Below are 10,840 nucleotides of genomic sequence, written 5' to 3'. Positions count from 1 at the left end.
AGATGAGACTCAGAAGTAAAAAAAAAAAAACACTGTAAATTTCTGAATCTGAAAAAAAAATTACATTAACCTCAAATTTTCTAGAAGTTTTGCACAATTTTCTAGCAAATTTTCAAATTTTCAAACTGAAAAGTCTGAGTTTAGAATTTTTTAAATCTTTTTTTTTTTTTAAATTTCAGAAACGTTTTCTAAGTTAAGAAAAAGGTGAGTTTAATTTGAAATATTAAACTTTTGGAGAAATTTACTTTTCACATTTTTGGCAGAAATTTAATCTGTTTATAAGCTTTAACACGTCATATCAACCCACCTTGTTTCAAAGTTTCATAATCAAAACAAAAGCTTATAACTTACTTTTACTACAATATTCCCTACATTTTATTACACATTGCTTCTCAATAATGCTAGAACTAATTTCCATTCTTTAGATGTCTAGTTTATCTAAAAAGCTTCATACCCAAAAAATAGAAATAACTTTTAGTTGTAGAACAAATTAATCAGCCTAAATATATTTCTGTGTCTCAAGTTCAAATATTTATTAAGTTTAGATTTAGAGATTTGACAACAAAACTGTAAAAAATAAAAATAAAAAAACATGCTGGGGCAACAGCAGATGAAGTGCCTGTGTGTGTCATACCTGAGATGTAAAGGAAAAAAATTATATTTATACATACATCAAAATGTAAAACAAATGCTTTGAATCTTTTAAGACGAGGACTGATCGTAAACAGCTAGCACCAAGTATGCATGAGATGAATAAGCTTTAAATAAATGATCAGCACCTTTAGTTAAAGTGATAAACTGGCATCAGTGGGACAGAACCGGCCTGGAAGCAAAACCGTCTGACTCTTATATACACACTAAAGAATGTGAACAGCACAAAAAAACACACATTTAATTTACTTTATACCAGATAAATGTCTCTGTAAACAAAAATGATTTCTCTGTTAAAAAAGCAACAGAGTCGCTGAAGCCGAGGAATTCAATCCCCCGACAAAAGAGAAGGAAGTTGGTGAAATCTTCAGAAACTGGAGAAAGAAGCTCTTTCTGTGTCCGTGATTTAAAATCCTGCTGGATTTCTGTGTGGTGAGGAGGAGCGGCGGGTTTCTAGCTGAAACACACGGGTCCGACGGTGAAGCTGAACTGGTGCGTGAAGTTCCCGCTGTTCATCACCGCCACGTCTCTGAGAGGAAGCAGCTGCAGGTCCTCGAACTCCAACACAGACTCTCCAGAACTATAAACCGTCTCCTCCACAGGCTGAAAAAAAAGCATCATCTGTTAATATAGACCAGTTGCAGAGCACAACGGATGCTGCGAGGCAAAAAGCTGCTGCTAGCCAGAGACTAGCATTGGTCCTAATTGTCAACACTACAAAAACTAGGTAACAAGCTCAGGAAAAAGTTTTAATTAATAAAAATAATAGCGAGGGAGAGGGAAGTAGTTCAGTTATGCTAGCTTGACTATGACAAACTTAACATGTACATGTGCTGTGGAATTCTGTGTGTTTTGGTTCAGTTAAATAATAAAATAAGGGAAAGTAAACAGCAACTCTGATTGTCAGTAGAGCAGGTGTATAAATGAGCTAATCTACCACCGCCGTGTTAGTTTAGCTACTAGCAGCGGTAGCTAATCTACCGCAGCAATCACTTATTCATAATCGCAAAGTAAACATAAAATATAAGAATATAAAAATGTAACGGACTGAATGTTCTGTTCTTTGTGTGGGAAATGTTTGCTTTTTGGCGTTGAATCCTGAAACATGTAGCGGTGTTGTCAGTCAGTTGCTATGGCAACGAGTCTACATCTAACGTAGCCGACACAGAGAGCAAGAAAAAAGTGGTTTTGAGTTTTTCCTCAAAGGTTTTTCTGCAGCCAAACCAAAACACAAAAGGGTAAAAAAAATAAACAAAACCAAACATATGAACAAACTAAAACACACAAACAAAACACAAGAATTAAAAACCTAAACACAAAGAATGAACCTTATGGCAACCCCCAACAACAACAATAAACAACACAGAGCATGTCCTGAATATGGCAACACCTTCCGAACAAAAATAAAACCAGAAATGATTATGAAACAAACAAAAGAAAACACAACCACAACATTTTACCCTCTGAATGTTTTAACCTTTTCACCTTCACCAGAACAAAAACATGCAACTAGGTCAGGTTTTTAAGTGTTCACTAAAAATATTTTTAAACTTATCTCCTTGAATATCATAATAGTTCAACAGGTTAAAAACTTATTTTTCCCGTCTCCACATACCACACAGTGATTCAGCTGTCCGAGGTAGCTTTGCATCCTGGTATCGGTGAGGAATTTCACCTCTGTGTCGGTCGGACCCAGACGGCTTCCTGGATGACAGGAGTAGGTGACCCTCTGAGACGCAGAGACGCTGTGCAGCCGCAGGAAACGCATCTGCACCACACTCTCACCTGGGTAAGAAAACTAACAAACACATCATCAATGTTAATATTTACCAGGTCTGCAACTAACAATTATTTTAGCAATCGATTAATCAACCATTCTGGCGATTAATTGATTATTCTGATGATTAACTGAGCAAAAATATGGCACATTCTACAGATTTTTCATCTAATCACTTAAGTCTCTTTATACAATATTAGAAATACAATAAAAGATGCAAATAAAAACAAAGAAAACAAAAAAAAAAAACATTTTATTGCTTAAATTGAAATAACTTGGCATTCATTTACATCTGAAGCTAAATCTACCACTGGAAGAGATTAGGCGAAAACATATTTACAAAGATAGTTTTAGCTTAATTGCAAAATGTATATATTTTTTGAACAGTTTTTACTTAATTACACTCTAAATATACAGCTTTTGTTTTCAGAAAGTACCAGAACAGCTATTTAGCTACATTATGTGTTCAACTATATAGCTAACAATCTAGCTAGCTTTCTTTTAAGCTATAGGTAAATACATAGTTAGCTTCCTTGCTAGTTGTATTTAGTTGTAGCTTGATAGCTAAATAGCTAGCTAGCTTAATAACTAAGCTAGCTTAGCTATTCTGCCATTTGAGGATTTAAAAATAAAAAGATATTTACAGACAAAAGTTGTTTTTTTTTAGCTTAATTGCAAAATGTTTACATTTGTATTTGCTTAAATACTGCTCTGAATATGTAAAGTTTTTCCAGAAAATTGCCTTTTTTTGAGTGTATACATCAGTCAACGATTAACCAATCATTAAATTAGATCACGATTATTTTAATAATTGATTAATTTAAATTAATCGTGATTAATCCGATTAATCGCTTCAGCCTTAATAATAACAACTAAAAATATTAATTTTGAACCAGAAAGAAAAAGTTTTGTGTTATTGGTGTTATTTTGTACTGATTTCTTTATTTATTGATATGGATCCAGTTGCTTCGCATCATTTATCTCCTTAGTTGAAAATGATTTTTTTCCTTGTTTGATCAAAAGACATTAAGAACTGGGTTTCAGTTTATAGTACATAGTCTCTCCAATGGGATCTGGGTCTTCCTGACGGTGTTCATGAATGAATATCTGCTAAATTAAGAGGTAAACCAATAAAACAGACTAATGAACATGATGCTGCAGGTTTATATCAGTCACCTGATGACCGTGATCCAGCCTGCTGAGCCACTGAAATGATCCATCTTCAGCTGATTCCTCCATCCAAGCTTTCATCGACAGCTGCAGAAAACAAATTACAATGTTTCTAATCAAAAATATTTAGTTGTTTTTCATTTAAAGAGATGGAGAGAGTGATTCTGCCTCAAATCATCTCTTTCGTGTTCTCAGTGTTGGCACTAAAAGCTTATTCCGGCTGCGAGTCGTTGAACTGAGGGGCTTTAACGAGGCTCCTTCAGGTCAGCAGAGACGTTGTGTAATTTCCTGCAGCCGTCCTCGGTGCAGGTTTCATACCTGGGAGTGTTCGGGGTGAAGGCAGGTCTGCTTTGATGAGGAGGAAAAGCTGCAGTAGGCCAGCAGAGCGTCGGCGGAGCTGCCCTGGTTGGGGTCGATGTAATACATTCCTGCAGAGGAGAGAGATCAGCATGGATCAACACAGCGTACTCTGTACTGACAATAACTTTAGTGAAACGAGGAGCAACAACAGCTCACATATTATGAAAGAGGAGAAAAGCCAGAGAAACTACATTTCCAGATATCTAAACATATATATATATATATGTTTATTCAACTATCTTTATTGACAGCCAAATATAAGTACCGTATTTTCCGCACTATAAGGCGCACCTAAAAACCTTCAATTTTCTCAAAAGCCGACAGTGCGCCTTATAATCCAGTGCGCCTTATATATGGACCAATATTGAGCCACAGCAGGTCTCGCAACTACGGTAAGCAGCCGCCGACTTCATTTTCCCCCGTAGAAGAAGAAGCACGCGGTGCACGCTGGGTTTTGTGTAAAGACCCCAAAATGGCTCCTATTAAGAGACACTTACGACGCAGAGTTTAAGCTCAAGGCGATCAGTAGAACATGGGAACAGAGCAGCAGCGAGAGAATTTAACATGAACGAATCAATGGTTATAGCGGAAGTGGATATATATTGTGATTCACTAACGTTTGATTTACCGTAACAGCATCAGACAGTTTTTTACGTGTTTATTGAATCGAGGAAAAGTTTCCCTCCACTATATGTTATACCTTGCTGTAGTTAAAAGATAAACTGTGTCACCAAAATACCACGTCACTGACTTTACCTCGGGGAAAATAATAAAACAGCTTTTTATTCATTTTGGGAATGAACAGAGTTTTCAGAACGCTGGTTTGTAATCTATTAATAAAGTTTGACTGAAATATCTGACTATTTTGTTGACATTCCCTTTAGCGCAGCTCCATATAATGGATGCATAACGTAACTGTAGAGTCTATTCTATGCGGCTTATAATGCGGAAAATACGGTAAATGTTTTCAAACTTTTGCAACACCACACTTTGGAGATAAAAAATGAACTAAAACATCTAATGTATCTTTTAAGAAGACTCAGTGATCTTGCTGTTACCCAACCAGAACTTGTGTACAAGACAATATTGAGTGTTTTAACTTTTCATCTCCTCGTCTGGTTTGGTCCCATGAGCTGCAGACCAACAGATAAACTTTTAAGAAACTTCCAGTGGCGGGTAAAGTAGCAGGTAAATAGACCTGAGTGAGGTTGGCCCCCACCTTCTTCAAATCAGGCAAAATTGGTGTCAAACGTTTGTGCAGCAAAAATTTTGTTTGTGCCGCTATAATTTTAAAGACATAAAGAAATGTTTCTAGAGGTCATCAAAGGTCAACCAGCCCCCCCACCTTCTTCAAATCAGTTTTTTAGGCTCTGATAAAGTTTTTTAGGCCGTTATTTAACAAGTTGAACAGGAAATTGGGAGGAGAGAGAAGGAAATGACCTGCAGCAGATTCTGCAGGACTGGGAATTAAACCCAGGTTGACAAACAAAACCTATAAGTAACGTCCTAAACAAAACATAATTTGCTGTCTTACTATAAACTGGTTAAAAAATAACTGAATTATTCATTTCTAAGCCCCTTTTCCTTCTCTTATACAAGCAGACACACATAAGCTCAACAACACAAAAGCTTCATATTTATTACAAAGTATTGATCTAAGAATTGATTTCTTCCTGTAATGGAAATGATTTCTGATTAAGTTTTCTGTTTTCATGCTTTCATGGATTGTTCTTCTTTTTACCTTTTCTACAGGTTTTCGTGTTAAATTGCACTTTTTTGTTAAGTTTGTTAAACTACCTTGAATCTGTATTTCTAAATAAAGACTAACAGAAAGATCACACAGTAACTTTTAGTTTTTATAAAACCTGTTTTGTTCTTATAACAAACAAACCAGATAAAACAAGTTTGGGTTTCTTTATGGTTCAGAGAATTAAATTATGATTACAATTATCATCTAATATTATGTACAGATTAAACTCTAATCTTAATTTAACATCCTGGAACCTGAAGAATCCAAACCTGTTAAATCAACTTTTTTATGTTTGGTATAAAAAGAAAAACAGGATTTATCTAAGAAAAGCGGGTGAATGGACTGAACTTGTGTAGAGCCTTGCTGGTCATGTTGACCACTCAAAGCGCTTCACACTACAGTCACATTTACACCGACATGCAGGTCAGAGGGCAACTTGCCGCTAAGTGCCCCGCCCCGGGGCAGCTCAATATGTGGCTGAGGAAGCTGGAATCGAACTTACAACCTTCTGGTCACAAGACGACCACTCTACCCACTGAGCCACAGTCGCACTAAAAAAGCCACTGCATGATCCTTTTGCTAAAATACAGATTTAAACAGTTTAAAAGCTACAATTCAGTGCAATTTAATATAAAAAGTGAGTAGAAACGGTAAACTAAAGGACAAACCATAAAAGCACAAGTACAGTGGAAATAAACAGAAATCATTACTATTAAAAGAAGAAATTTTAACTCTTAAATCAATACGTTGCTATAAAAATTGAGCCCAGTGTTGCTGCGGCGCTAAAGCAGCGAAGGGAAAAGGGCTAACGTACGGCTAATTCAATTAATTTTAAAGTTTAACAATAAAGCTGCACATGTGTTTGGGGTTTCTTCAAATCTTTGGGGGCAATTTGCAGTGACCAACTGACCTGACCTACATGTTTTAGGAGATGTGGGGGGAACCGGAGCACCCGGAGAAAACCCACGCAAACACGGGGAGAACATGCAAACTCCACACAGATGGTCTCTGTGAAGACGCAGCGCTAACCGCTGCACCACCGTGCTGCCCACGTTTTTTCCAATTGGGTTGGGAAGGGATCTATTTTCTAGTTTGTCAATGGGGGATAAAACTTTAACGTTTTAAATTTGACGGAGCGTGGCCTGGCGCCCCGTACACAGAGGCTACAACCTCCATGAGTTTGATTCCTGTTTTCCTCTCTTGCTCGTCTTTCTCCTTCTCTAAATATCATAAAAATCCAGAACATTAGACATGTTCTTGACAGTCTTCACTCTTTAGTTTTGTTTTTTTTTGGCTTCTGCCATCGCAGAATGTTCCATACTCTTTTCCAAAATGAAATTTTAGAGTTTTTCTTCTTACCGTCCTGCATGGCATCCAGATTGTCCAAATCCTCCAGGACGGTTTCTCCAGTGATCTCTGTCTCTTCTGAGGATTCCGGATCGTTGGAACAACCTGATAAAGTTTCTCCTGACATTTTCACCTCTGGAGAATCCTCTTGACTTAAGCCATCAACTGGGTCCACTTGGTCCTGTGAGCCGTCCTCCTCATCTTGTGAAACTGTGATGTCTTTTTGTTGTATATCATTTTCCTCAGGTCTCAGTGTGTTGGGCAGCAGGAGATCCTCTTTCACTCTTTGTAAATCATTTTTCAAACATCTGATCTCCTGCTGATATTTCTCTTCTTGCTGTTGAAGTTTTTCAATTTGTTGCAGTGCAGATCGGTTTATGTCCCATATAAGCTTCTCCGCCTTTTGTCTTTGTAAAAGAGCCATTTGATCCTGCTTTATCTTTTGCTGGTAGGTCTCAATCTGCTGCTGTAACTCCATTACATCTGTTCTATGTCTAGATTTTAGCTCCTCATGTGAAACATGAACCCGATCCAGTTCATGGAACATCTGCCTGTCCCTGTGTCGCAGAATTATTATCTTTCTTGCCATTTTTTGGAAGAGCTCTTCCTTCTCAGCTCTTAGTTCGTTGACAATCTGCAGGTTCTCTCTCTCTCTCTCTACATTGGCGTCTTTCTCACGTCTCGCCTCCTGCTGATATCTCTCCACGTCTTGCTGTAATCCAGAAACTTCACTATGATATTTAGAGTTCAGTTCACTGTATGAATGTCTGAGCTCAGCCAATTCTTCCTGCAGACGTTTCTCGTTGTCTTGCAGGAACTCAATCTTTTGGGACATTTCTAAAAACATGTCGTCCTTTTCAGCTCTCAGGTCTTCTAATCTGGCGCTCTCCATTTCCAGACTGGAGTCCAGTCTTTGGGTTTCCCCGTGTAAAATATCCAAGTGTGCACTAGCGAAGCTGCATTGGGGGTTTTTCCAGACTCCCGTTCTTGCCTGGAGTCCCATCATCCCGTTGCGGTATTTCTGAAATTGGTGAAACATTTCTACCTCAAATCCTTTAGCCAAAATCTGTCGTAAATTACTTGAACCGTCGATTGGAAAGAGCTTTGCGCACGTCTGAGCTAGTCAGTGATATTGCAAGCAATGAAAAATATGCAGAATTGTGTCACATACAATTCTGAGTTGATGACATCACAGACTGCATCGCCAGTGACATCACAGAATCTTCCTTTGCTGGCGGTGTGACATCATTCCACCACCAAATATCTCACTCTTCATTCTTGTTTACATTCAAAATAGTCCATGATTCACTCGTTTTTATCCAAACTCATTTCCGTTTTGGGCCAGATCAAAAACCTGAATGTTCATAAAGGGCCTGTTGCACCAGAACATATTGATGAAAACCAATTAAATTGTTAAAATATCAATAAATAGGTGTTTCAGCATCAATACGTGTTTCTTAAAATAACATAATATTGAACATGCTTTCCTTATGGCCCTGAGACGATTCATTGCCAGAAGAGGAAAGCCTGCAGAGCTATGGTCTGATTGTGGGACCAATTTTAAGGGAGGGGATCGGGAACTCAGAGAAGCCTTTGCCAATATGTCAGAGACGCTGCAGGGGCAATTAGCCTCCCAGAAGATTAAGTTTCAGTTTAATCCCCCAGCAGCCCCACATTTTGGCGGAGTGTGGGAGCCAGAAGTTCGTTCAGTGAAGGCAGCTCTCCGAAGCTGTGTGGGTTCCCAACTTCTTCAGGAGGCGGTACTTCTCATGGTTCTTCTGGAGGTGGAATCAATACTGAACTCAAAGCCTTTGGGCTATGTATCAACTGATGTGGCAGACGTGGACCCTGTGACTCCAAATAGTCTCCTCATGGGGCCTGATGGATCCCTACCCCAGGTGGTCTACCCAGAGAGAGAAAACCTCAGTCGAAGACTGTTTTGTTGACATTCCCTTTAGCGCAGCTCCATCTAATGGATGCATAACGTAACCCCAGCCTCTACTGTAGCATCTATTCTATGCGCCTTATAATGCGGGAAATACGGTAGCTATGTGTATTCTATGTAATTAGATCACTAAATACATATATATCTAGATATATACGTAATTGCATAGCTAATGACATGGCCACCAGTCTGTGTTCAGTCTCCATGGTAACCAACGGGTATCCAGGCTGTTTAACATCATATTCACAAATGTATCAGGATCAAAAGAATCATTCAGGAATACAAACAAATAAATGTTTTAAAACTTTCTCTTCCTTCTTCTATTTTTATGTCATTATGTTTAAGAAAAAAAAAACAGGATTTAGTCAAACAAAGCTGAGTTTCCAAGTTTATATCTTTTAATTTGAAAAGTTAGTATATTAGCATATGATTCTTCTTGAACTAGGACACTGTATCTCCTGCTTTAGGAATGAGATGATGGTTCCATTAACGTTGGACCGTTTCTCACCGCTGCTGAACTCGGGGTGGCAGAGCCAGAGCTCCAGGCAGGTGGTGGCCGGGCGCCGCTTGGTCCCGTCAGGAGGATCCAGCAGCAGCCGCAGCTCCTGCTGCAGGGAGTCCAGCAGCGTCTGGATCAGGACGAAGTTCGGCTTGTCTGACATGTACATCAGGCTCTGGATACAGAAATAATAACAAAAAAAACTTATATTAATCAGTTCTGGGTAAGACCAGTGTTTTATTTATTTAAAAAGCTGCAATATTGATCATATGTCATATAGAAAACTGATTGATTTGCCTTTATTTGAGCGAAAGTCATGTTCAGTGACTTTCCTGGGGGGCCAGGAACACCAGGCGGGCCCTGAAATAAAAATTATCACGTCTTAAAATACAGCTTTTTAATATACAAACTGCAACACAAACCAAACAAAATTGGTGTCAAAAGTTTGTGCTGCAAAAACGTCTGTTTGTGTCGCCATCATTTTAAAGATATTAGTAAAAGTTTAAAAGTTCAACTTTTGACCTTTTTCTTGATTTTATTTGTTATGAAATCAAACAAATTTGATGTCCATCAACAAAAGCAGGTGTCAAACTTGTGCTACAAAAAAATTCATTTGTGCTGCTTTTGTTTCGAAGACTTTAATAAAAGTTTAAAGGTCAAAAGGTCAGGCACCTCCCTCCCCACTCCACATTACAAAATCAAACAAAATGGTTGCCATTAATTCTGTATTTGTGCAGCAAAAAAATTCTGTTTGTGCCGGAATCGTTTTAAACATATGAATAGCTGTCAGCTATTCATAAAGGTCATGAAAGGTCAACCAATCATCCCACATTTACAAAAAACAAAATAACTTTCAGTAAAATCCTCAAAACAAAAGAAACACAAATAGATATGTTTGCTGCACAAACGCAGCAGAAAAGACTGTCTGTCTGTCTGTCTGTCTATCTATCTATCTATCTATCTGTCTGTCTGTCTATCTATCTATCTATCTATCTATCTATCTATCTATCTATCTATCTATCTATCTATCTATCTATCTATCTATCTATCTATCGATCGATCGATCGGTTAACTTACTGGGAGGCCTCTCCTTCCAGGAAGTCCAGGTTGACCTTGGTAACCTTTCAACCCCTAAGAGAAAAATAAATAACATTTAGTGATCTAGAAGTACAAACACCGTCGCTAAAACTAGCCTAACTTTTAGCTTAGTTAGAACTAACAAAATTGTTTCTATTTGCTAAATGCTGGGAAAATTGGCGAGAACCTTTTTTTTTTTTTTTTGTCGATTTGTTTTTGGGGGGATGACTTTGTTTTAAAACTTATAATTTGGGTCAAATTTGG

At 37.9% G+C, this 10,840-nt stretch overlaps 2 protein-coding genes across 4 annotated transcripts in view; both read right to left on the bottom strand.

The window, feature by feature from the left end:
* Positions 1-508: 508 nt before the first annotated feature.
* The window catches only part of LOC116724432 (collagen alpha-1(I) chain), an 83,793-nt gene continuing 73,461 nt past the window's right edge, over positions 509-10,840 (bottom strand). For all 3 annotated transcript variants that reach the window (XM_032570132.1, XM_032570134.1, XM_032570135.1), the window contains 7 exons: positions 10,577-10,630; positions 9,797-9,859; positions 9,509-9,674; positions 3,917-4,026; positions 3,605-3,685; positions 2,267-2,449; positions 509-1,254 (listed from right to left, as the gene is read on the bottom strand). In XM_032570132.1, the coding sequence (XP_032426023.1) occupies positions 1,105-1,254; positions 2,267-2,449; positions 3,605-3,685; positions 3,917-4,026; positions 9,509-9,674; positions 9,797-9,859; positions 10,577-10,630 (807 nt within the window). In that variant the 3' untranslated portion in view covers positions 509-1,104. The remainder of the gene's footprint in view (positions 1,255-2,266; positions 2,450-3,604; positions 3,686-3,916; positions 4,027-9,508; positions 9,675-9,796; positions 9,860-10,576; positions 10,631-10,840) is intronic.
* LOC116724567 (golgin subfamily A member 6-like protein 1) lies at positions 6,720-9,501 on the bottom strand. Its single transcript, XM_032570334.1, has one exon. It carries the CDS (start codon positions 8,092-8,094, stop codon positions 6,976-6,978), a length of 1,119 nt encoding a protein of 372 aa, XP_032426225.1. The 5' UTR covers positions 8,095-9,501; the 3' UTR covers positions 6,720-6,975.

Source organism: Xiphophorus hellerii, chromosome 8 (genome assembly GCF_003331165.1).
Source record: "Xiphophorus hellerii strain 12219 chromosome 8, Xiphophorus_hellerii-4.1, whole genome shotgun sequence".
Lineage (NCBI taxonomy): Eukaryota > Metazoa > Chordata > Actinopteri > Cyprinodontiformes > Poeciliidae > Xiphophorus > Xiphophorus hellerii.
Note: the sequence above shows the minus strand (reverse complement) of the source record. Positions and strands in the feature narration are given on the sequence as shown.

Excerpts from the sequence above, each read along its gene's own strand:
- LOC116724567 (XM_032570334.1), bottom strand. The coding sequence starts at position 8,094 with ATGTTTCACCAATTTCAGAAATACCGCAACGGGATGATGGGACTCCAG.